General features: G+C 44.6%; 2 protein-coding genes across 4 annotated transcripts; one reads left to right on the top strand and one right to left on the bottom strand.

Moving 5' to 3' along the window:
- Window positions 1–1,641: 1,641 nt before the first annotated feature.
- LOC123486355 (transmembrane channel-like protein 7) lies at window positions 1,642–26,987 on the bottom strand. Its single transcript, XM_045217656.1, has 15 exons — window positions 26,762–26,987; window positions 22,847–23,084; window positions 20,605–20,696; window positions 20,453–20,505; window positions 20,008–20,147; window positions 19,442–19,589; window positions 18,856–19,023; window positions 16,782–16,933; window positions 16,564–16,633; window positions 16,318–16,415; window positions 15,773–15,959; window positions 15,524–15,654; window positions 2,516–2,671; window positions 2,201–2,279; window positions 1,642–1,875 (listed from the first exon to the last, which is right to left on the bottom strand). Exons 1-15 carry the CDS (start codon window positions 26,808–26,810, stop codon window positions 1,663–1,665), a joined length of 1,974 nt encoding a protein of 657 aa, XP_045073591.1. The 5' UTR covers window positions 26,811–26,987; the 3' UTR covers window positions 1,642–1,662.
- LOC123486353 (E3 SUMO-protein ligase KIAA1586-like) lies at window positions 9,908–13,276 on the top strand. 3 transcript variants are annotated; one of them, XM_045217654.1, is made up of 3 exons: window positions 9,908–9,984; window positions 11,113–11,208; window positions 11,373–13,276. In XM_045217654.1, exon 3 carries the CDS (start codon window positions 11,453–11,455, stop codon window positions 13,271–13,273), a length of 1,821 nt encoding a protein of 606 aa, XP_045073589.1. In that variant the 5' UTR covers window positions 9,908–9,984; window positions 11,113–11,208; window positions 11,373–11,452; the 3' UTR covers window positions 13,274–13,276. The 3 variants fall into 3 exon arrangements, with proteins under 3 accessions (XP_045073589.1, XP_045073588.1, XP_045073587.1); XM_045217653.1 differs by having other exon boundaries at window positions 9,914–10,731; XM_045217652.1 differs by having other exon boundaries at window positions 9,914–10,661.
- Window positions 26,988–27,183: the final 196 nt, after the last annotated feature.

Raw genomic sequence — 27,183 nt, forward strand, 5'->3', positions numbered from 1 at the left:
TAATCTCCCTCGATCTGGGGCTCCACACAAGATCTCACCCCGTGGGGTCAAAATGATCACAAGAACGGTGAGCAAAAATCCCAGAACCACACGGGGGGACCTAGTGAATGACCTGCAGAGAGCTGGGACCAAAGTAACAAAGCCTACCATCAGTAACACACTACGCCGCCAGGGACTCAAATCCTGCAGTGCCAGACGTGTCCCCCTGCTTAAGCCAGTACATGTCCAGGCCCGTCTGAAGTTTGCTAGAGTGCATTTGGATGATCCAGAAGAGGATTGGGAGAATGTCAGATGAAACCAAAATAGAACTTTTTGGTAAAAACTCAACTCGTCGTGTTTGGAGGACAAAGAATGCTGAGTTGCATCCAAAGAACACCATACCTACTGTGAAGTATGGGGGTGGAAACATCATGCTTTGGGGCTGTTTTTCTGCAAAGGGACCAGGACGACTGATCCGTGTAAAGGAAAGAATGAATGGGGCCATGTATCGTGAGATTTTGAGTGAAAACCTCCTTCCATCAGCAAGGGCATTGAAGATGAAACGTGGCTGGATCTTTCAGCATGACAATGATCCCAAACACACCGCCCGGGCAACGAAGGAGTGGCTTCGTAAGAAGCATTTCAAGGTCCTGGAGTGGCCTAGCCAGTCTCCAGATCTCAACCCCATAGAAAATCTTTGGAGGGAGTTGAAAGTCTGTGTTGCCCAGCGACAGCCCCAAAACATCACTGCTCTAGAGGAGATCTGCATGGAGGAATGGGCCAAAATACCAGCAACAGTGTGTGAAAACCTTGTGAAGACTTACAGAAAACGTTTGACCTGTGTCATTGCCAACAAAGGGTATATAACAAAGTATTGAGAAACTTTTGTTATTGACCAAATACTTATTTTCCACCATAATTTGCAAATAAATTCATTAAAAATCCTACAATGTGATTTTCTGGATTTTTTCTCATTTTGTCTGTCATAGTTGACGTGTACCTATGATGAAAATTAAAGGCCTCTCTCATCTTTTTAAGTGGGAGAACTTGCACAATTGGTGGCTGACTAAATAGTTTTTTTCCCCACTGTAGGTACAGCCCAAAGCAATAAACCCTGAATGTTAGGGAGTGACAAAAAGCTCAAAGGTCACATCTACTACTACTTTTGAGAGCTAAATATGGAATAGGGTGCCATTCAGCTGTCAGTTCCATAGAGTTGGATAGAGGGTGCATTTGGCGCAAAGATAGAGGGTGGCCTCTATTTCTAACTCTATGGGCTGCATAGAGATAGTTCGAGAACACAACATTGTATCTGTCCCAATATGGCGTCTGTGAGAGCATGGGCAGCACCATTGAGGCCATCTCCATTTTCGAAGTAGTTAATTTTCTTCTACTACTACTTCTATGAGTTGGTAAACAAACTGAAAGGGTGCATACTGCCACCTGGGGTGTGTTGTTTGAACAGGTATAAAGACATGTTGGCGATTTACAGCTACCTGCAGTTATGGAATGTTTCCTCACAAGTATAATTATTTGGCTGATCCCTCCTGATGACCTGGATGGAATCATGTGATCCTTCCTTAACCCATAGAAAGTTCCACACAGTTGACTACTTCAAAATGATGAAAGTCCTGAATGGCGCTGCCCATGCTAAAACTGAATTTTGGGTTGAGTCCTCTATCTCTATGATGGGCTGTCATCTCCTGTAGGCTGTGCAGAGGGGTCCTTCAGTTGAGTGATATGGCTGTCCTCTCCGATGCCTGCTGAGGGGTCCTTCTTGGTGGTAGGGCTGCCCTCTTTCGTGCCTGAAACAGTGGTGGGGGCCTTGAAGGTTTTCTTCTGGCGTCTGAGTGAGAGAGTGTGCTGCTTCAGCAGAAAATGCTTATCTGAGGTGCACTGAGGGAGCGAAACAAAAAAAGAGAGAGAGAGAGAGAGAGAGAATTAATGTTTTAAGCCTCAAGATGTATTGCACTATTTGAACTTTCTTACTATGAAGACACAAACCTACCATCAGGTCCTCTGTAGCTCAATTGGTAGAGCATGGCGCTTGTAACGCCAGGGTAGTGGGTTCGATCCCCGGGACCACCCATACGTAAACATGTATGCGCACATGACTGTAAGTCGCTTTGGATAAAAGTGTCTGCTAAATGGCATATTATTATTTATTATTATCAGCAGCTGGGTTAGGGTTAACTAATACTGTTATCGGTGGGTAACCTACCATCACCAGCATGTCCTTCAGTCTCTCAATGGCGTTTCCATTTGCTCTCCTCCGTGACTCAAAGGTGGTCAGGACAACACTGGGGAAAAGGGTAACATGATATACGATCTGTAACATTTACATCCATGGCAACAAGAACGTGCTATGTTCTATTTATTATATTTCTATGATCTGTAAGAAACAGAATCTATGAGAGGAGTCAGGTTCTACATCACCTACTGCACATCTGAGCCAGTAGCATTGGGTGGCAGGCTGGTGTGTGTGTGTGTACGTGTGTTTATGTGTATGTGTGTGTGTATGATCTATATCACCTACATCTGAGCCAGTATCAGAGGCAGAATGAAGGCCTCTGAGGACAGGTATCTCAGGGTGGACTGGGCCAGTCCTGGCAGACTGTCCACACACACAGCTGTTACATTAAACACTGTAGCGCTGCCCACGAACGGACCACAGCTGGGGGAGGGGGGAAACCTGGGGGGGGAAAGAAGAGAAGGGGCAAATAGAGGAGAGAACAAGTACAGTGCTTTGCGGATAGGAAGAAGCTGTCATGACTCTCCTGGGTGAGGATCAAAGGCCTCAGATCAGCTTGGTAAATAGCTGACAACAACCAGACCCTCTTACCCACAGAATAGGAAGTGGGGCTGGGCCGGTTTTGACACCTTAATTAAGCAGGAGGGGAATCTCTCCCTTTCCTCCACAGTATTGGGAAAGACGTGCTTTGTCTCCAGAATACTTTTGCCGCCAAAACTTTTTTGTCCAAAAAAGTGAACATTGGAACAATATTTCTAACATCCGGATGTTTGGAATGGTCAGTGGGGACCTAAAGAATAATCATGTCATATTGCTTTATTATTATTTATTATTATTTTCATTTTGTGATGTTATTAAAAACTGTATGAGCCAAATACTGTAACTTAGAAAGGAAACACATTCTAGCTGTCAAGTTTCCATCCAATATGATGTTAATACAATATGAAGAACGATGAAACTATTTTTGTTAAGATAGGAATGTGATTTTGGTTTTCTAATGAGATAATAATGGCATTTCATGTCCGTTGCACATTAACTAAGCCACGCCCCGAATGAGGTCAGAAGAGCGTGTCAGTGTGATGGAACCGCCCTTTTCGACCAGAGTGCTTAAAAGGGAAGTTAGGAACCAATATACACAAGCAGTCAGGAAAGCAAAGGCTAACTTTTTCAAACAGAAATTTGCATCCTGTAGCACTAACTCCAAAAAGTTTTGGGACACTGTAAAGTCCATGGAGAATAAGAGCACTTCCTCCCAGCTGCCCACTGCACTGAGGCTAGGAAACACTATCACCACCGATAAATCTACAATAATCGAGAATTTCAACAAGCATTTTGCTACAGCTGGCCATGCTTTCCATCTGGCTACCACTACCCCGGCCACCAACTCTGCACCCTCTGCTGCAACTTGCCCATGCCCCCCCCGCTTCTCCTTCACACAAATTCAGACAGCTGATGTTTTGAAAGCGCTGCAAAATCTGGACCCCTACAAATCAGCTGGGCTAGACAATCTGGACCCTTTCTTTCTAAAACTAGCCGCCGAAATTGTCGCAACCCCTATTACTAGTCTGTTCAACCTCTCTTTCATAACGTCTGAGATCCCCAGAGATTGGAAAGCTGCCGCGGTCATCCCCCTCTTCAAAGGGGGTGACACTCTAGATCCAAACTGCTACAGACCTATATCCATCCTGCCCTGCCTTTCGAAAGTATTTGAAAGCCAAGTTAACAAACAGATCACCGACCATTTCTAATACCACCGTACCTTCTCCGCTATGCAATCCGGTTTCCGAGCTGGTCATGGGTGCACTTCAGCCACGCTCAAGGTCCTAAACGATATTATAACCGCGATTGATAATAGACAGTACTGTGCAGCCGTCTTCATCGACCTGGCCAAGGCTTTCGACTCTGTCAACCACCGCATTCTTATTGGCAGACTAAATAGCCTTGGTTTCTCAAATGACTGCCTCGCCTGGTTCACCAACTACTTCTCAGATAGAGTTCAGTGTGTCAAATCGGAGGGCCTGTTGTCTGGACCTATGGCAGTCTCTATGGGGGTGCCACAGGGTTCAATTCTTGGGCCGACACTTTTCTCCGTGTATATCAATGATGTCGCTCTTGCTGCTGGTGACTCTCAGATCCACCTCTACGCAGACGACACCATTTTGTATACATCTGGCCCTTCATTGGACACTGTGTTAACAAACCTCCAAACGAGCTTCAATGCCATACAACAATCCTTCAGTAGCCTCCAACTGCTCTTAAACACTAGTAAAACTAAATGCATGCTTTTCAATCGAACGCTGCTGGCACCCGCCCACCCGACTAGAATCACCACTCTCGACGGGTCTGACCTAGAGTATGTGGACAACTACAAATACCTAGGTGTCTGGTTAGACTGTAAACTCAACTTCCAGACTCACATAAAGAATCTCCAATCCAAAGTTAAATCTAGAATCGGCTTCCTATTTCGCAACAAAGCCTCCTTCACTCATGCTGCCAAACATGCCCTCGTAAAACTGACTATCCTACCGATCCTTGACTTCGGCGATGTCATTTACAAAATAGCCTCCAACACTCTACTCAGCAAATTGGATGTAGTCTATCACAGTGCCATCCGTTTTGTCTCCAAAGCCCCATACACTACCCACCACTGTGACCTGTACGCTCTTGTTGGCTGGTCCTCACTACATGTTCGTCGTCAAACCCACTGGCTCCAGGCCATCTATAAATCACTGCTAGGCAAATCCCCGCCTTATCTTAGCTCATTGGTCACCATAGCAGCACCCACCCGTAGTCTGCGCTCCAGCAGGTATATCTCACTGGTCATTCCCAAAGCCAACACCTCCTTTGGCCGTCATTCCTTCCAGTTCTCTGCTGCCAATGACTGGAACGAATTGCAAAAATCTCTGAAGCTGGAGACTCTTATCTCCCTCAATAACTTTAAGCATCAGTTGTCAGAGCACCTTACCGATCACTGCACCTGTACACAGCCCATCTGAAATTAGCCCACCCAACTACCTCATCCCTATATTGTTATTTATTTTGCTCTTTTGCACCCCAGTATCTCTATTTGCACATAATCTCTTGCACATCTAGCATTCCAGTGTTAATACTATTGTAATTATTTTGCACTATAGCCTATTTATTGCCTTACCTCCATAACTTGCTACATTTGCACACACTGTATATATATATTCTGTTGTATTTTTGACTTTATGTTTTTTTACCCCATATGTAACTCTGTGTTGTTTTTATTGCACTGCTTTGCTTTATCTTGGCCAGGTCGCAGTTGTAAATGAGAACCTGTTCTCAACTGGCTTACCTGGTTAAATAAAGGTGAAATAAATAAATAAAAAATAAAAAAGGACTTGCTAAGAATTAACATATGCAGACGTGAAGCCATGGCTACACGTTGAAATGGTTGGAAACTCTGAAACTCAACACGAGGTGAAGAAAAACTCACCAGACCAAAACATTGACAGTCTGCAGCTGTGCATGTAAAGAGATCTAGAACTTTGACTAAAGACACAAGGTGGGACACGCCACTACAAGACCAAAACTAAGAAGAAGGACATTGTGACCTCTGGTGGACAATCAGAGCCTTACACCCCGGGTGAGCTCACATAAACAACTTCCCGAGAGGGCTTTGTCCTGACCGACATAGACAACGAACGAAGGTATTCAACACGTAAATGCATTCATTATTTTCTTATCCCGAACGGGCGGTGGTTCGTGTGCTTGATTAAAGTGAGAATAGTTATAGAATGTATCCACGATAAATATCCCTTTCTCTATCTCTCACCATCCCCACCCCCTTCTCCATCTTTGTGTAATAAGATGTCATATCTTTTCAGTCCACTAGGGACTTCTGTCTCATGTAAGTGTGTATGTGTATTCTGTGTTATTATTTAGTTAGTTAGTAAATAAATAATTAAATACATTTGTGTAGAACTGAATAATCAGAAAAGGCTGGGGTTCTTGCGGATTCAAGAAGTCTGCGACGTTCAGAATGAGACTGATATGAGGTAATGATTAATAAGTGACTGTTATCGATATATAACATATATCTTCTCAGAGTTTAATTCGGGAGATGGTAACTCTATAAACAACTTATTCCATGGTGCCCCAAATTTCTAATGAGGTAATTGTTACATGATTCATTTAATCGGGTTACAATTAAACATAGTTAGTTGATTGAATAAATAACAGTTGTTAACATATAGACTAATATGTTATAAATTGTGTTCTTACACTGGTACAGTTATGCCCTATGAGAGATGTACAACTGCGCATGTGCGAAAATAAAGAAAGGGCATTTTCCCGCGTTCTGGTTGAAACACCAACGATGAACATGTGTGTTTATTCCTCCGTTAAGTAAACCGGTATTCCTGTCCTGAAGATGACAGCACCAACAGGTTATGGGCCCAGGAGGGAACATGGAAGCCGATGGAATAGATTATGTTTCGACGGAGATGAAAAAAACTACGAGTTATGGGAGACGAAGTTTTTGGGACACTTGCGTTTGCTAGGGCTAAAGGCCACCATATTGAGCGTGGATGAAGATGAAGAAGACGGAGAGAAAAATGAAGAAGCCTACGCCGAATTGATACAGGTTTTGGATGATAAGTCTTTCCCTGATAATGAGAGAAGCAGCAGATGATGGGAGAAAAGCGTTGAAGATATTGAGGGAACATTATGCAGGTAAAGGGAAGCCACGTGTGATTAGCCTCTACACTGAGCTAACTTCTCTTCAGAAAGCCAGTGACGAAAGTGTTACGGATTATATCATTCGTGCTGAGACGGCTATTACAGCACTGAGGAATGCTGAAGAGACTTTAAGTGACGGGCTGTTGATTGCAATGATTCTGAAAGGTTTGCCCGAATCATTTAAGCCGTTTGCCATCCACATAACGCAGAGTGACGAGCCGACAACTTATGGCAAGTTCAAAACCAAGTTGAGGAGCTATGAAAGCACCGAGAAGTTTAGCGCCATTTCCACTGACGACAACGCGATGAAGGCAAGTAACATTAAAGTTAGCTGGCCAAGAGGAAGAGATAAAGGGACCGAGATAACCTGCTTCAACTGTGGCCAGAAAGGGCACAAGGCCCGGGAATGTACCGTTACTGGAGAGCACAGAGAACGGAGACAGTGGTGTAGTTTTTGCAAGCGCTCCACTCATACTGACGCAAATTGCAGACGAAAAAGAAGAGACAATGTGAAACAAGCAACAGATGCTGAAGGCCACACATTTGCATTCAAAATAAGTGACTGTCAGGTTCGTGGACTGAAACAAAAAGGGCTGATGGTTGATACGGGAGCAACGTCACATATAGTCACAGACATCGGGAAGTTTAAGGAGTTTGACGAGACTTTCAAACCGGAAAAACATTCCGTGGAGCTGGCTGACGGAACAAGAACGAATGGTGTCGCGGAGAGGAGAGGTGCAGCGGAGGTTTACCTGAGAGACAACACGGGTCGTCGGGTGAAAACAACGCTGACGAAGGCGCTGTACGTGCCGTCGTTTCCACAGGACATTTTCTCTGTTAAAGCAGCGACAGCCAACGGAGCTTCAGTCAACTTTCGACAGGGGTGTAACAAGCTCATCCACAAGAACGGTACTACTTTTGACATCGAGGAGTACGATAGACTTTACTATCTTAACACTGTAAGTGATGAAAATGATGATGGATGTCATGGGTGCTATGATATTCACACATGGCACAAAATTCTTGGCCACTGTAATTTTGAGGATGTGTCAAAGTTAGAAAATGTGACAGAGGGAATGAAAATCACAGGTAAGATTGACAAATCTACCCTCAACTGTGAAATCTGCACACAGGGAACATTTGTTCAGAGCAGAAACAGAGAGCCTGATGAAAAGGCAAAAGCAGCTCTTGAGCTTGTGCACTGATTTGGCTGGCCCTATTGAGCCAGAGGCGAAAGATGGGTTCAGATATACTCTAGCATTTACGGATGATTATTCAGGGGCAGTTTTTGTGTATTTCCTAAAAGCAAAAAGTGATACTGTAAAAGCTACTGAGAAGTTTATTGCTGATGTGGCCCCTTATGGAAAAATAAAGTGTGTCAGGTCAGATAATGGCACAGAGTACACAGCCAAAGAGTTCCAGTCACTGCTCAGTAAGAATGCCATAAGACATGAAACTTCAGCCCCTTACTCACCCCATCAAAATGGGACCGCTGAGAGAAATTGGAGAACACTGTTTGAAATGGCAAGATGCATGCTACTTGAGAGCAACCTACCAAAGAAATTGTGGACATATGCTGTAATGACTGATGCAGTAATTCGCAATAGGTGTTACAATAAGCGTGTAGGACAGACTCCACACTACATGTTTACTGGGAGAAAGCCTGATCTTTCAAAGATGAAAGAATTTGGATCTGTTTGCTATGCAACAGACAGAACAAGAAAAAGTTGGACTCAAGATGTGAAAAGGGTATTTTTGTCGGGTATGATAAAAATAGTCCAGCATACCTAGTCTACTACCCAGACACTGGAAAAGTTCTTAAAAACAGATTAGTCAAGTTCGTTACAAAAGGTGTAGTCGAACGCCAAACTCAGACAGATTTGGAAATGAGTGATGATCTTCATGGGGAGAGATTTCAATCCCCCATGCCAAAAGCCAAGATGGCAGATCAAAATTCCGAAGAGACACAAGATGTGCAAATGGAGACTTCAGATAGTCAGAGTCCACGCTATCCAGACAGAGAGAGGAAGAAGCCCCAGTACTTAAAAGACTATGACTGTAAAGTGAAGTGTGATGACCAGATACCACCTAGTGTTGACTACTGCTACAGAGTAATGTGCAATGCACCACAAACCTTCAAAGAAGCAATGATTTCACCAAAATCAGAGATTTGGGCTACTGCTATGAAGGAGGAGATGGATTCCCTTAGGGAAAATGATACATTCACATTGACCACACTGCCAGAGGGTAAAAATGCAGTGGGGGGCAGGTGGGTCTATGCGGTCAAAAACAATTCAGATGAGACTGAGACATACAAGGCAAGATATGTTGCAAAGGGATATAGTCAAGTGGCAGGAATAGACTATAAGGAGACTTTTTCTCTAACTGCAAATATGACATCAGTACGTTGTTTGATGCAGCTAGCAGCTCAGTATGACTTAGAGTTACATCAGATGGATGTCAAAACAGCATATCTACATGCTCCTATTGACTGTGAAGTGTACATGGAGCAACCAGAGGGTTTTGAAGTCAGGTCAGATACAGGTGAGCAACTAGTCTGCAAACTGAACAAGTCACTGTACGGCCTGAAACAGTCAGGAAGGAACCAGAGGTGTAGTCCAGGGTATACGCTGGTATACGGCGTATACCTACTTATTTTTCAGTCAGCATTGCGTATACCCACTTCTAAATCCCCCCTGATGCGCATCATTCAGTAATATCTGTGAGTCAGATTGCCTATTTTCTTCCTCGGGGATAGTGAAGCCATGACCCACCCTCCTCTGCCTCTAATTGGCTGGTACTCGCTGCTTTCACTGATTAGATTGGTTAACTTTAGGCATGAGGACTGATGAGCCAATCAGAGGCAGAGTAGGGCGGGTCATGCCGAGGAAAATATCGCTAATACCTCAGGTGCCAGTGAAAAAAAAAAAAAACTCAGGTGCCGGTGCCACTTGACTACGATAACGGCAGCTGAGCAGACCAAACAACGGATGAAGAAAGGACACAAGCGGCGGTGTGCCACCCCAGTTGATGGAAGACATCATTCTGAGGTAAGTTTTAAGGTGGTTTCCAAATGAATCATTATTTTAAACTACTGGCAAATTGCCAGTGACTGCACATTTAGAGGAGAAGAGATGTTGCCGCCAATAGTTAGTGCGAGTCGGCTAACGTTATGAAGCTAGCTACGTAGATTGGGATAATGTGGGGAAACCGGGGCATTGTTGGTTTTCAGTAAGTGTTTAATCAACCCAGTTCATAAGAATTTCATACCAGACTGATGAAACTGATTATCTCAATGTTTATGAAGCTTGTTTATTATTGTAAAGGTCTAAATTATAACGTTAGCCAAGTTACTAAGCCCTAAATTATAACATTAGCCAAGTTACTTAGCCCTAACTAACCTATATGATCTAGTTTAATTGCATAGTAGCTAAGCTGGTAGTTGATTTTTAAGTAAGTTAAAACACAAGAATGGGGACAAATAGTTTAAGATTCAGCCTAAAACAATATTGAGGTCTAATCAGGCTGTCTTATTTTGTATAGGGACAGGTAACCATGAAAAGGAAGGGAGATATTGCAGACTTTTTTGTAAAGAGGCACAAATCAGGCCCAGATCAGGCCCAGGCAGACCCCACCCCTAAAACCAGCAGCCCTGGCAGCTCTCAACCGGGAGCTAGCCAGGCAAGTCAGTGTGAGCATAGAGAAGGATCCAGTCTACCACCACCAGGTCAGAACACACAGGCAGTAAATTGCATCTCCAGTTTATTGAAAAGTGAAGCCTCACACTGTAACAAAAGGTGATTTTGACAGATTAAGCCTCATTTTGAATTTCTGTGTGATGTTATTTATTTTATTGCCCTTCTATTTATTTTGTCTGTATCCATGTTTGTTTTTTACAATGCTACTGTTATATAACATTTTGTGTTAAATTTGTTGTTTTTTTGTTAAATAAACTCTCCCAAGTATTTCACTCACTAATCTCCTGTATGCTTCAGCTTCACTTGCTGAAAATATTTCCACTTGGTTATGCAGATTGTTAATGTAAAGAGGGGGACCCATGTCTTGCTGATGACTATTGTGATCACAGTAGTGTGTGTGTGTGTGTGTGTGTGTGTGTGTAAGTGTGTGAGAGAGAGAGAGACAGGGAGATGCATAATTAGTTTTGTTGTTGTCTGTAGACATCAATAATGACTGGCCAGACCTGTGGAGTGCTAAACAAACAGAAGACTTCAAATCCAAGAACCCCTGGTTGGGATCCAAAAACAAAAAATTGGGTAAGTTTAGGTAGATTGCTAGTTTGGGTAACTTCTGAAACAGTGGGCACAGATAACTTTGTGTGTGTGTGTGTGTGTGTGTGTGTGTGTGTGTGTGTAAAGGACCATGCACACGTACAGCTGTGGATACAGGAGTAGTTACATTGTTTGTTTATGCTTCGCAGGATGTCTGGTCTGTAGCAGTGTGAACTCCATTGGGATCGACAAGGAGCAAGGACAAGGTGTATCGCTCTCAAGAGAATGGATGAACTTTGAAATTCAAGTGTCTGGCCAGGGAAGTAGAACAACAAGTTTGTCAATCTTGAGAAATAAGGTGAGGAAACATGCGTTGTCCAAGGCCCACACTCAGGCTGTGAAGGTGGCAGAGCAACAGAAAGAAGCTGCCATTGAGAATGCAGTGGAGACTATGACTGAGTCCTACATGAAGGAAACTGAAGCTGTGTTTCGAACAGCCTACCATCTGGCCAAAAAGAACCGACCCTTTTCTGACCATGAGAGCCTCATTGAGCTGCAGGAACTGAATGGTGTAAAAATGGGCTCAATACTTCATTCACGTTACAGTGCAACACAAATAATACAACATGTTGCTAGTGAGATGCAGAGCAAAATCATCAGTAGCATTATAGCATCATCCAGTAAGTTAGCTGTCCTAATTGACGAGGCATCTTCTTTAAGTCACAAAGCTGTCATGACAGTTTCTATTAAAGCATCAATTCAAGAAGAAAGCCCTGAGTTCATATTCCTGGAACTTGTTGAACTGGAAAATCAGAGAGCAGATGGCATATTACAGGCGTTACTCACCTGTTTAACTAATGCTGGCTTTACAGAAGAGTGGCTTCATGAAAACTGGGTAACATTTGTATCTGATGGAGCCAGTGTCATGCTAGGAAAGAAGTCAGGAGTAGCAACCAGACTGACTTTGAGATTCCCAAAGCTTTTTGTATGGCACTGCATGAACCATAGACTTGAACTTGCTGTGTCAGATGCAGTTGATGAGGTAAACTCTGTCAATCACTTTAAAACTTTTATCCAGAAGCTATACTCTCTGTATAGTGTGTCAAACAAAAATGAACGTGAACTTGTTAATGCAGCAGCTGAAGTAGGCTCACAACTTCTTCGCATTGGCAGAATCTTGGATGTACGCTGGGTGGCCAGTAGCTTTCGGACTGTTCGTGCTGTTTGGACATCCCTGGGAGCTCTTGTGCAGCACTTTAAAAATGCTTGCAGTGATGAGATGAGGTCCACCAAAGAGAGGCAGATGTACAGAGGTTTGTTAGACCGTGTTCAAAGTCCAGAATTCATTTGTGACCTTGGCCTCATGTACGACACTCTCCATGAACTAAGTCTCCTGTCACAGGAGCTTCAGTCTCGTTCTATAACGCTCCTCAGAGCAGAGCATCTGCTGAAACGCTCAATCAGAGTGATCCAGTCATTCAAAGAGAGTCCAGGTGAGAAATATAGTGAGGCTTTAGAAGCAAAACAGACTGGGGAGTATCGGTCTATAGCCCTGAAAACAAATGCAAAGCTGAAGTCTATCAATCCAGGCCAGTTCTTACAAAGCCTTGTGAACAATCTGGAGAAACGCTTGTCTTTTGAAGATGAGACCATCATGGACCTCAGCATCCTTGATCAGAGTAAGTGGCCATCAAAGCCCAGCATCCGCCATGGTGAAGAACAAGTTAAGCGACTGTGCAAGCGATTTAACTTGTGCACAGACCAAGCACTGAATGGGATGCGGGACCTACTGGAAGAGCCCAGTAGTGAGCCCAAGGACCTAAAACCACTTATGAACTGTATGAAAACATTCCCTGTCGGTACAGCAGAGTGTGAGAGGAATTTTAGCCTTATGAACAATATAAGCTCAGACAAGAGGGCTGTCCTTCTGATCTCAAACATATCAAACTTGATGATGATTAATATCAACGGCCCACCAACTTCCAAGTTTGATCCTAGAAAATATACAAGGACCTGGTTGAAGAGCCATCGTGCTGCCTCTTCGGTGCGTTCTAGACAGTGCAGTGTGAAAGCTCCTGCAGAAAGCAAATTTGTCTGGAATATACTGTAGTATGAGCAAGGTCAGAAACCCAGTGCTGGGTTGAGAGAGTATATCACTGTTGATGTGTTGTTAATGCATATATTTTTGTTAATTGTTAACTAAATATTGTTGTAACATATTTTGTTGAATGATTTACCGGTAAATGAACATGTTCAAAACAAAGCATATAGCAATATGAACAAGGATGCATTGTCACCTTCAGATTTGAAGTATTTTATTTAAATAAATGTGCAAAAAATAATCGAAACACCATTTCCTGTTTGCCTCATGATAAATACATTTTACATTCATCCAGGCTGCTCTTGTGACCAGTAGTAACTACAAACTGCTCCTAATCAAGTCATGATCATTTTATAATAGTGTGCAAGTAGAAATTACATATTTTTGGGTAAACTAAATCATAGTCTTACATGTCACTGTTTCTAAAACAGGGCTTTTTTCTGGACTACTTAAAAAAAAAAAAGGTGAATACTGAGAGTATACCCACTTCTCCAGGGACCACTACACCACTGGAAGGAACTGGAACAAAATGTTGCATGATCACCTTAGTGAAAATGGTTTTACACAGAACCCAGCTGATCACTGTGTTTACAACAAACAAACTGCAACAGAAAGGATCATTTTGATAATTTGGGTCGATGATCTAATTATCGCTGCTAGTGATAGTGACTCACTCACAAGTGTAAAAGAAATGTTAAGTGAAAAATTTAAGATGAAAGATCTTGGGAGGCTTAGACATTTCCTAGGCATTGATTTTACACAAAGTGAAGGGAAAATAAAGATGAGCCAAACAAGGTACATAACCAAGATACTGGAAAGGTTTGGTATGTCAGACTGTAAAACAAGGTCAACACCATGTGAACAAAAAACAAACTTTGATGGTGATGGTGAACCTATTGATTCAAAAAGGTATCGTGAAGTGATAGGCAGCTTGATATATGTTATGACATGTACAAGACCGGATATCAGTTGGATTGTCAGCAAGCTGTCACAATACCTATCAGAACCAAAAGAGCAACACTGGATAACAGCTAAACATGTGTTGAGGTACTTGAAGGGGACAATGAATCAGGAGTTGTGTTACAAAAAGGGGGTGGAAAAACTCAACCTCGTAGCATATAGTGATGCTGATTGGGCAGCAGATCAAAGTGACAGACGAAGCATAACAGGGTATTGTTTTAGTTTAACTAAATGTGGACCTGTTATTTCATGGAGGTCTAAGAAGCAGCCAACAGTAGCTTTATCTACATGTGAAGCAGAGTACATGGCACTGGCTGCTACTACACAAGAAAGTTTGTACCTTGTACAGTTATTGGGCCAGATGGATAGTGAGTGCCAATATGCACCAGTAACAATCTTTGAAGATAACCAAGGTGCAATTGCTCTGTCAAAGAACCCAGTATGTCGTCAGAGATGTAAACATGTTGACATCAGATATCATTTCATTCGATCTGCGCTCAGTGATGGCAAAATAAGTATTGAATATTGTCCAACGGCAGACATGGTTGCAGATGTTTTGACTAAACCTGTAACGAAGTTCAAAAATGAAAAATTATTGGGTTATATGTTTGGAATGTAAACTGACATTTGTGAGATGTATAACTGTAAGCTAAATGTGTTGATAGTTAGGTTGAATACGACTTGTACAGTATAAGAGCAAGTGGGGGTGTTAACATATAGACTAATATGTTATAAATTGTGTTCTTACACTGGTACAGTTATGCCCTATGAGAGATGTACAACTGCGCATGTGCGAAAATAAAGAAAGGGCATTTTCCCGCGTTCTGGTTGAAACACCAACGATGAACATGTGTGTTTATTCCTCCGTTAAGTAAGCCGGTATTCCTGTCCTGAAGATGACAGCACCAACAACAGTCATCAGATTAACGAAAGTCACGTCACGACAAAACCTTGAGAGGAATCAGATTCAAGGAACCAGAGAAGTAATTTAGGATCTTTTTTTTTATTTTCTTTCATAATTACTGGTGGAGGGTGATTCTAGTAGAGAGAAACAGGAGTGAAAGAGGAGAGGAGAGAGTAGTGAGGTCTTACTGTTGGAGGGTGATTCTAGTAGAGAGAAACAGGAGTGAAAGAGGAGAGGAGAGAGTAGTGAGGTCTTACTGGTGGAGGGTGATTCTAGTAGAGAGAAACAGGAGTGAAAGAGGAGAGGAGAGAGTAGTGAGGTCTTACTGGTGGAGGGTGATTCTAGTAGAGAGAAACAGGAGTGAAAGAGGAGAGGAGAGAGTAGTGAGGTCTTACTGTTGGAGGTTACTTCCAAGGGTGATGGCTGCCATGATGAGACCCAGTAGTAACATGAAGTGGAACAGAACTGAAGAACTGGAGGCACGGAACATTCTCTGGGCCGGAACACAGCACTGGAGTACTGTCAACTGGGAGGGGGAGGAGGGGGAGAGAGAGAGCAAGGCAGAAGGGAGAAATGAAACAGTGAGAGATGATAGGCAGTAATATGTTGAGAGAAAGACTTATGTTAACAACAACAACGCTCACCTTCTTAATGTAAAAGATGGCCACCAGTTTGACAATCCCTATGTATGGCAGCAGGGGACAATAGAACAGTCCTACCCAGGTGACCGTCTGACTGTACACCAGGTCTAGAACATTGAACGGGATCAGGAAATGTTGTTTCCCCGACAACCGCGCCAGCCAAGACGATGGGTACCTTTCCACCAACCACCTGTGAGGAGGGATGGAGGGACAATAAGATGAAGGATACTGTTAGAAAACATCCAAAACACATATCCTTTCTTCCTCCCTTGTTGTAGCAACCCAACACCTGGCAACCCAACACCTGGCAACCTTGTCAAGAAGTTTGGATCTCTTGACGTGACAGCTAAGTTATTGAGTTGACAGTTGCTGGACCCGGCTTCAAGTCCCAGTCGGGGCAACCCACAAAATTCACTACAGTATGAACTGATCTGAGATGATTGGACAGGTGAAAGCGAGGGTTCCACAAGCCTACAAGTGCTCTGTTCCATTGGGCCAAATACGTTTTCATCAGAAATATTCCTTCAGAAAGCAGAACATAAACTTACTTTCTAGGATAGGCGATGAAGAAGGTGTTGCAGAAACAGGCGAGGAAATCGAACACAGAGAGCTTGTACATCTCTTTACCAAACTGATTCTCCCAACACTGAGGACACACAGAGTATTAAGTCCATTTACTGTATATGAAGTCCATTTACTGTATATGAAGTCCATTTACTGTATATGAAGTATATTTAGTGCCAAAGGTCAATATGATCTGTAGTTGTCAACAATGGTTAGTCGTTATGACTCACTTCCTGTTCTCTGTTTCTGAAGAGGAAGAAGAGATACATCCCCAGACTGGCCAACTTCAGGAAAATACTCCTGGGAGCAGGAAGAGGAAGAGGAGGAGGAGGAAGTTGAAGAATTAAGATGATGAAGAGAGAACTTCAGTGATTATCAATATTTATGTATTGATGATGATGATGATGATATTGGTGTACCAATAAAGATGGGACATTTCTGCTCCTACCTGACGATGGTAGCATTGACCTGGGTGGTGAGGGAGTGATCCTCGAAGGAAGCGATATGGCGGAAGACGTGAGGCAGGAAGAAGTTGACTAGGGTGATGACGATGGGAGGAAGGTAATGGAGAAGCACCCTGATGATCAAATAGTCTACACTCTGAGAGAGGGGGAGCAGGCATGAGAAAGAGAGGGGGGAGAGACGGGGAGAGAGACGGGGAGGGGGAGGGAGGGGAAGAGAGACGGGGAGGGGGGAGGGAAGTTGAGCAGGAGGGAGGGGGGAGGGAGAGAGATGGGGAGGGAAGTTGAGCAGGAGGGAGAGAGATGGGGAGGGGGGAGGGAGGGAGAGGGGGAGGGAAGTTGAGCAGGAGGGAGGGAGAGGGGGAGAGAAGGAAAAAGGATGCCAAAATAATGAACATGATAAATTGACTAACTAAATTAATACAGTGGGGAGAACAAGTATTTGATACACTGCCGATTTTGCAGGTTTTCCTACTTACAAAGCATGTAGAGGTCTGTAATTTTTATCATTGGTACACTTCAACTGTGAGAGACGGAATCTAAAACAAAAATCCAGAAAATCACATTGTATGATTTTTAAGTAATTAATTTGCATTTTATTGCATGACAGAAGTATTTGATCACCTACCAACCAGTAAGAATTCCGGCTCTCACAGACCTGTTAGTTTTTCTTTAAGAAGCCCCCCCTGTTCTCCACTCATTACCTGTATGAACTCGTTACCTGTATAAAAGACACCTGTCCACACACTCAATCAAACAGACTCCAACCTCTCCACAATGGCCAAGACCAGAGAGCTGTGTAAGGACATCAGGGATAAAATTGTAGACCTGCACAAGGCTGGGATGGGCTACAGGACAATAGGCAAGCAGCTTGGTGAGAAGGCAACAACTGTTGGCGCAATTATTAGAAAATGGAAGAAGTTCAAGATGACGGTCAATCACCCTCGGTCTGGGGCTCCATGCAAGATCTCACCTCGTGGGGCATCAATGATCATGAGGAAGGTGAGGGATCAGCCCAGAACTACACGGCAGGACCTGGTCAATGACCTGAAGAGAGCTGGGACCACAGTCACAAAGAAAACCATTAGTAACACACTACGCCATCATGGATTAAAATCCTGCAGCGCACGCAAGGTCCCCCTGCTCAAGTCAGCGCATGTCCAGGCCCGTCTGAAGTTTGCCAATGACCATCTGGATAATCCAGAGGAGGAATGGGAGAAGGTCATGTGGTCTGATGAGACAAAAATAGAGCTTTTTGGTCTAAACTCCACTCGCCGTGTTTGGAGGAAGAAGAAGGATGAGTACAACCCCAAGAACACCATCCCAACCGTGAAGCATGGAGGTGGAAACATCATTATTTGGGGATGCTTTTCTGCAAAGGGGACAGGACGACTGCACTGTATTAAGGGGAGGATGGATGGGGCCATGTATCGCGAGATCTAGGCCAACAACCTCCTTCCCTCAGTAAAAGCATTGAAGATGGGTCAAGGCTGGGTCTTCCCGCATGACAACGACCCAAAACACACAGCCAGGGCAACTAAGGAGTGGCTCCGTAAGAAGCATCTCAAGGTCCTGGAGTGGCCTAGCCAGTCTCCAGACCTGAACCCAATAGAACATCTTTGGAGGGAGCTGAAAGTCCGTATTGCCCAGCAACAGCCCTGAAACCTGAAGGATCTGGAGAAGGTCTGCATGGAGGAGTGAGCCAAAATCCCTGCTGCAGTGTGTGCAAACCTGGTCAAGACCTACAGGAAACGTATGATCTCTGTAATTGCAAACAAAGGTTTCTGTACCAAATATTAAGTTCTGCTTTTCTGATGTATCAAATACTTATGTCATGCAATAAAATGCAAATTAATTACTTAAAAATCATACAATGTGATTTTCTGGATTTTTGTTTTAGATTCCGTCTCTCACAGTTGAAGTGTACCTATGATAAAAATTACAGACCTCTACATGCTTTGTAAGTAGGAAAACCTGCAAAATCGGCAGTGTATCAAATACTTGTTCTCCCCACTGTAACTAACTAATACATGCACACGCACACACACACACATTTCTCACCCTCTCAGCCTGTGAGGCCAAGGTGGCATAGTAGATGAGACAGAAGGCTCCGCCCAGTAGAACCAGGACCAGGAAGTGAAGCAGCCCTCGCAGGGAGTAGAGGTGTGCCCACTGACCCAACGTCCTCCTGGCCTCGCGCTGCTGGAACCTTTCCTCTTCTAGGTACAACTGCGGAGGGAGGGGGAGAAGTAGAGGGAGGGTGAGAGTAGAGGGAGGGAGAGGAGAGGAGGTGGGAGAGGGAGGGATAGGAGAAGGAGAGGGAGGGGGGATGGAGAAGGAGGGGAAGGGTGGAGGAGAGGGAGGGGGGAGGGGAGGGACACAAAGAGAAAGGAATAGAACAGAAAGTTCAACGAGTGTCAAATATAAAGGTAAAGAAGGAGAGAGAATGAAGAGGAAGAACCTTTGTAGGTGTTGGAAGTTAAAGAGTTGCCAGTCCACAGAGATAGAGGAACGGCTGCAGAACAATCATAATGGAGAGACAGAGAGAGAGAGAGAGAGAGAGAGAGAGAGAGAGAGAGAGAGAGAGAGTGAGAGAGTGAGAGAGAGAGAGAGAGTTGAAAAGGGCAGGCAGACTACCACCCCGAACCTTCAGTTCGTTCCTGATGAAGCTGAGTTTGTGGGCGGCGGCCTCGGGATCATGGATACAGAAGTCCCACCCACAGAACACCTTGTAGCTCATGTGGATGTTGTAGTGGTTGCCTAGCAACCACGTGTGCTTGTAGCCTACAACCGTCCTGTTTAAAAGAGGTGATGAAAATGTTAAAAAAAGCCACTATTGTGTCCTCCCTGTGGACACATCTTTAACAGCGTATCCTTGTGTGCGTCCCAATAATCTCTCCTTCCCCCTGAAGTGTGCACTCGTTCACTGCTCCCTACAAATGTAAAAGCATTGAATTAGAATAGGCATGTGTGTGTGTGTGAGTGTGTGTCCTCACAAGGATAGTAAAACAAGAAAAATTCGGACAAGTCGGTACATTTTGCCGGTCCCCACAAGGAACAAAGCTATTTTAGGCTTAGGGGTTAGGGGTTTATGGTTAAGGTTAGGTTAAGGATTAGGTTAGGAGTTTGGGGTTAGGGAAAATAGGATTTTGAATGGCAATCAATTGTTTGTTCCCCACAAGGATAGTGAAACAACATGTGTGTGTGTCTGACCTGCGGACCACCATGACCAGACTGAGGATGAGGACGGTGAGGGTTCCGAGGAGGAAGAGGAGGGGCGTGTTCAGACACTGCAGGTCCAGAGAACTACATGCATAGAACCCATAGAACATTGGAGAACGTTCTAGAAAACCCTGGAGGTGGGAGGGAGGGAGGGAGGGAAGGAAGGAGGGAGAGGAGAGAGGGAGAAGGAGGGTTAAATCACATACACTGTACACCACAGGAGGTTGGTGACACCTTAATTGGGGAGGACGGGCTCGTGGTAATGGCTGGAGAGGAATTAGTGGAACGGTATCAAATACATCAAACACATGGTTTGATGCCATTCCATTCACTTTGTTCCAGCCAATATCATGACCCGTCCTCCCCTCAGCAGCCTCCACTGCTGAACACAAATACACACACACACACACACACCTACACACACACACACACTTACCGAACCAACGAAGAAGTCCAAAACCGAGTCATTGCCCTCAAACCTCAGAAGTCCTGCAACCACATCACAGAGCTACTGTCAACTAAATATATTACATTTTGCCACGACAATGCATAAATCCGGCACATGACAGGAATGTATTCCCCACACACCTCTGTCACCATCGCTGTCATAGACTGCTGTTGGTGTGAGTATGGTCCCTCCTATGACCAGACACTGGAGCAGGTTCAGGTAAACCAGATATCTCAGGAACACAAAATAAGCCTTCACACCTACACCAAATCTACCTGGAGGGGGAGGAGAGAGAGACAGGTGGTGGTGGTGGTGGTGCAGGGCCACGTTCAGTTGCCAAACGCTGTCCAACGTTGCATGTTAGTTCTACGTAACATATTTCTGTCTGAAAACTCCAAAATGTTGCGCCATGATGATGAAGCCTCAGTATTTACATGCCTTAAAGTAACTGTCCAGTGTTTCCACATGTATTAATTAATTAATATTATTATTTTCTCCAATGTATGCTTTGGTCACAAATTTTCTACATTGTATAATAATAGTGAAGACATCAAAACTATGAAATAACACATATTGAATCCTGTAGTAACCAAAAAAGTGTTAAACAAATCAAAATATATTTTATATTTGAGATTCTTTAAATAGCCACCCTTTGCCTTGATGACTGCTTTGCACACTCTTTGCATTCTCTCAACCAGCTTCATGAGGTAGTCACTTGGAATGCATTTCAATTAACAGGTGTGCCTTCTTAAAAGTTAATTTGTGGAATTTCTTTCCTTCTTAATGCGTTTGAGCCAATTAGTTGTGTTGTGACAAGGTAGGGGGTTATACAGAAGATAGCCCTATTTGGTAAAAGACCAAGTCCATATTATGTCAAGAACAGCTCAAATAAACAAAGTGAAACGACAGTCCATCATTACTTTAAGACATGAAGGTCAGTCAATACGGAACATTTCAAGAACTTTCAATGTTTCTTCAAGTTAGTTGCAAAAACCATCAAGCGCTATGATGAAACTGGCTCTCATGAGGACCTCCACAAGAATGGAAGACCCAGAGTTACCTCTACTGCAGAGGATAAATTCATTAGAGTTACCAGCCCAAATAAATGCTTCACAAGAGTTCAAGTCACAGACACATCTCAACATCAACTGTTCAGAGGGGACTGTGTGAATCAGGCCTTCATGGTCGAATTGCTGCTAAGAAACAACTACTAAAGGACACCAATAAGAAGAAGAGACCTGCTTTTGGCAAGAAATACGAGCAATGGACTTTAGACCTGTGGAAATGTGTCCTTTGGTCTGGAGTCCAAATTTGAGATTTTTGGTTCCAACCGGCGTGTCATTGTGAGACGCATTGTGGGTGAACGGATTATTTCTGCATGTGTAGTTCCCACCGTAAAGCATGGAGGAGGAGGTGTTATTGTGTGGGTGTGCTTTGCTGGTGACACTGTAGGTGATTTATTTAGAATTGACACTTAACCAGCATGGCTACCACAGCATTCTGCAGCGATACGCCATCCCATCTGATTTGGGCTTAGTGGGACTATCATTTGTTTTTCAACAGGACAATGACCCAACACACCTCCAGTCTGTGTAAGGGCTATTTTACCAAGAAGGAGAGTGATGGAGTGCTGCATCAGGTGACTGGCCTCCACAATCCCCCTACCTCAACCTAATTGAGATGGTTTGGGATGAGTCGGACGGCAGAGTGAAGGAAAAGCAGCCAACAAGTGCTCAGCATATGTGGGAACTCCTTCAAGACTGTTGGAAAAGCATTCCAGGTGAAGCTGGTTGAGAGAATGCCAAGAGTGTGCAAAGCTGTCATCAAGGCAAAGGGTGTCTATTCGAAGAATCTCAAATATAAAATATATTTTGATTTGTTTAACACTTTTTTGGTTACTACATGATACCATATGTGTTATTTCATAGTTTTGATGTCTTCACTATTATTCTACAATGTAGAAAATAGTAAAAAATTAAGAAAAACCCTGGAATGAGTAGGTGTGTCCAAAGTTTTGACTGGTACTGTAAATATATATATATATATATATATATATATATATATATATATGACACATCTCTTTACCAGCAAGTCTTTTAAAAAATCTTATATCTTGTATAATTTTACAGCTGCGTCACACATCCATATCCACACACACCCGACTCTCTCACTCTACCTGCTATGATAACATAAACACTGAAACAGAGAATGGTAAAGCAACTTGCAACACTGCCTCCATGACCCTTGTCTTATTCTAGAAACAGTTTGGTGAATATTTGCACGTGTGTGCGACACCTGTGTGTGTTTATGTGTGTGTGTGTGTGTGTGAGTGTGTGTGTGTACGTTCATGTGATCTCTCCACACAACCTCTCTATCACTCACCTTGCCTCTCTCTTCCTCTGCATACAGACCGGCAGGCTCCTGATCGGCTGGGTAGGGGCCCTGTCCCTGGCTCCTCCTGCCTGGCCAGGGTGCATCTCTACTGGGTGCGATGTCTCCGTGGTCCCCCTGTCCTGGTGGTGGTGGGTCCGTCGGGCCAGAGAGCTGGGGAGCTGGTCAAAGATCTCAGTCTGGTAGTAGACACGCGACTCGTCTGTCACAGTGGAGCTACAGCTCTCCTCTATTGGGGGGAATGGAGAGAGGGATGGATAGAGTGAGATGGAATGAGCCGGGAGGGGCCTGCCGAGTGGCGCAGCAGTCTAAGGCACTGCATTGCAGTGCTAGAGGCTTCACTACAGACCTGGGTTCGACCGGGAGACCCATGAGGTGGCGCACAATTGGCCCAGCGTCGTCCGGGTTATTGGAGGGTTTGGCCAGCCGGGATGCCCTCCCCAGCATTATTGTAGCCATCTGCTGCAGCCTGTCAACTATGCCTCTGCCTATCCCTGTTCTCTCCTCTCCGCACAGGCTACACAAACGCCTCACTCCGCGTGGCTGCTGCCTCTCTAACCTGGTGGTCCCTGCACGCACGACCCACGTGGAGTTCCAGGTCTCAGGCAGCCTCTGGAACTGCCGTTCTGCTGCCAACAAGGCAGACTTCATCCCAGCCTATGCTACCCTCCAGTCCCTCGACTTCTTGGCGCTGACGGAAACATGGATTACCACTGAAAACACTGCTACTCCTGCTGCTCTCTCCTCGTCTGACCATGTGTTCTCGCATACCCCGAGAGCATCTGGTCAGCGGGGTGGTGGCACAGGAATCCTCATCTCTCCCAAGTGGACATTCTCAATTTTTCCCCTGATCCATCTGTCTATCTCCTCATTTGAATTCCATGCTGTCACAGTCACTAGCCCATTTAAGCTTAATATCCTTGTCATCTATCGCCCTCCTCCCAGAGTGCGAAGAGCCTTGGCGTGACCCTGGACAACACCCTGTCGTTCTCCGCTAACATCAAGGCGGTGACCCGATCCTGTAGGTTCATGCTCTACAACATTCGGAGAGTACGACCCTGCCTTACACAGGAAGCGGCACAGGTCCTAATCCAGGCACTTGTCATCTCCCGTCTGGATTACTGCAACTCGCTGTTGGCTGGGCTCCCTGCCTGTGCCATTAAACCCCTACAACTCATCCAGAATGCCGCAGCCCGTCTGGTGTTCAACCTTCCCAAGTTCTCTCACGTCACCCCGCTCCTCCGCACACTCCACTGGCTTCCAGTTGAAGCTCGCATCTGCTACAAGACCATGGTGCTTGCCTACGGAGCTGTGAGGGGAACGGCACCTCCGTACCTTCAGGCTCTGATCAGTCCCTACACCCAAACGAGGGCACTGCGTTCATCCACCTCTGGCCTGCTGGCTCCCCTACCTCTGCGGAAGCATAGTTCCCGCTCAGCCCAGTCAAAACTGTTCGCTGCTCTGGCACCCCAATGGTGGAACAAGCTCCCTCACGACGCCAGGACAGCGGAGTCACTCACCACCTTCCGGAGACATTTGAAACCCCACCTCTTTAAGGAATACCTGGGATAGGATAAAGTAATCCTTCTACCCCCCCTTTACTCCAACCCACCCCCCCAAAAAAATAAATAATAATAATAACAACAACAAAAAAAACTTTTAAAAAAACGTTGTAAAGTGGTTAACCCACTGGCTATAAGGTGAATGCACCTATTTGTCTGCTAAATGACGTAAATGTAAATGTAAATGTAATGTCCTTGTCCCATTGCGCTCTAGCGACTCCTTGTGGTGGGCCGGGTGCTTGCACGCTGACTCGTGTCGCCAGTTATACGGTGTGTTTCCACCGACACATTGGTGCGGCTGGCTTCCGGGTTCATCAATGAGCGTTCATCAATGAGCTTGACGCCTTGATAAGTTCCTTTCCTGAGGATGGCTCACCCCTCACAGTTCTGGGGGATTTCAACCTCCCTACGTCTACATTTGACTCATTTCTCTCTGCCTCCTTCTTTCCACTCCTCTCCTCTTTTGACCTCACCCTCTCACCGTCCCCCCCTACTCACAAGGCAGGCAATACGCTTGACCTCATCTTTACTAGATGCTGTTCTTCTACTAATCTCACTGCAACTCCCCTCCAAGTCTCCGACCACTACTTTGTATCCTTTTCTCTCTCCCTCTCCTCCAACACTACTCACTCTGCCCCTACACAGATGGTAATGCGCCGTCGCAACCTTCGCTCTCTCTCTCCCGCTACTCTCTCCTCTTCCATCCTATCATCTCTTCCCTCTGCTCAATCCTTCTCCCTCCAATCTCCTGATTCTGCCTCCTCAACCCTCCTCTCCTCCCTTTCTGCATCCTTTGACTCTCTATGTCCCCTATCCTCCCGGCCGGCTCGGTCCTCCCCTCCAGCTCCGTGGCTTGATGACTCATTGCGAGCTCACAGAACAGAGCTCCGGGCAGCTGAGCGGAAATGGAAGAAAACTAGACTTCCTGCAGACCTGGCATCTTTTCACTCCCTCCTCTCTACATTTTCTTCATCTGTTTCTGCTGCTAAGGCCACTTTCTACCACTCTAAATTCCAAGCATCCGCCTCTAACCCTAGCTCTTTGCCACATTCTCCTCCCTGCTGAATCCCCCCCCCCCCTCCTCCCTCTCTGTGGATGACTTCGTCAACCATTTTGAAAAGAAGGTTGATGACATCCGATCCTCGTTTGTTAAGTCAAATGACACTGCTGGTCCTGCTCACACTGCCCTACCCTATGCTTGGACTTCTTTCTCCCCTCTCTCCAGATAAAATCTTGCGACTTGTGACGGCAGGCCGCCCAACAACCTGCCCGCTTGACCCTATCCCCTCCTCTCTGAAGAGAGTGAGAGAGGGGGATGGAGAGGTAGAGAGAGAGGGGGATGGATAGAGTGAGAAGGGAGGAGAGCATCTATGAAGGGAAAAACAACACATTACTGCACCTATCCAGTGTATCCCACGATCAATCAATGGGAAATATGATTATACTCTTAGGTAAAGTATTTACTTTTAGGGCAATCTCTGTAGAAATGGTCCAAATAGAGAAGTTAAAGACCCTGAGTTTTTCCCCACAAAAGTGCATTATTACAGACAGAAATACTCCTCAGCACATTTCCGTGATCTTTTATTTCAGCTCATGAAACATGGGACCAACACTTTACGTGTTGCATTTATATTTTTGTTCAGTATATATTATATAACTGTATGTATTGAATTATAACTATAACTGATTCAAGTATATTTAGCCAGATCCTAATTGGTATGTCAAATTTTATGTTCCTTTTGATGGCATAGAAGGCCCTTCTTGCCTTCTCTCTCTCTCTCTCTCTCTCTCTCTCTCTCTCTCTCTCTCTCTCTAAATTCAATTCAATTCAATTTCAATTCAAGCTGCTTTTCTCTCTCTCTCTCTCTCTCTCTCTCTCTCTCTCTCTCTCTCTCTCTCTCTCTCTCTCTCTGTCTCTCTGTCTCTCTGTCTCTCTCTCTCTCTCTGTCTCTTTGTCTCTCTCTCGCTCGCTCTCTCTCTCTCTCTCTCTCTGTCTCTCTCTCTCTCTCTCTCTCTCTCTCTCTCTCGGTCTCTCTCTCTCACTAACACACACACACAAACAAACACATCTCTGAAAACTGAAAGTTTAAAGCTGCATATTCAGCTGTTGATTATAACAAACAAACCGTTCCACTGTAGATGTTTATTATAAATTCAAATTCAAATGACATAAAATACATATATCAGTGGCTTGACTGTCACAATATATTTTTAATGAAGTCTTCATACAACTGAAATTAAAAAGCTAAATAGTTAGTTCTACCAACTGAGGTGGTGTGTTATAACACATAGAAGATGGAAGAGGCCCACACACACACACACACACACACAGAAACACGTTTACCTGATACGAGCCTCATGATGCCGACGCTGTTGCATTCTTTGTCCTCCATGTTTCTTCTAGGTCTTCCAGGTAACTACTGTTTCCGCTTCCTGATCTTACATACACATGCTCGCACACACACACTCATATGTGCACATGCTGTACAGTCACTAAATGCTGTACACACATTTAATCACAACTCTCCTCAAACACACATTCACACACTCCCCATCCAATATCAGCTTCGCATCAGCCTCTCTCTCTCTCTCTCTCTCTCTCGCTCTCTCTCTCTCTCTCTCTCTCTCTCTCTCTCTCTCTCTCTCTCGCTCTCTCTCTCTCTCTCTCTCTCTCCCCTCTACCTTAGATACATCATTCTCCCCTATAAGCTGCAGCTTTTGTCGACAGGTTTCAGGAAATCACATGACAGGAAACAGAGATGGGTG

The sequence above is a fragment of the Coregonus clupeaformis genome, unplaced genomic scaffold (assembly GCF_020615455.1).
Source record: "Coregonus clupeaformis isolate EN_2021a unplaced genomic scaffold, ASM2061545v1 scaf1166, whole genome shotgun sequence".
In the NCBI taxonomy this organism is placed as follows: Eukaryota; Metazoa; Chordata; class Actinopteri; order Salmoniformes; family Salmonidae; genus Coregonus; species Coregonus clupeaformis.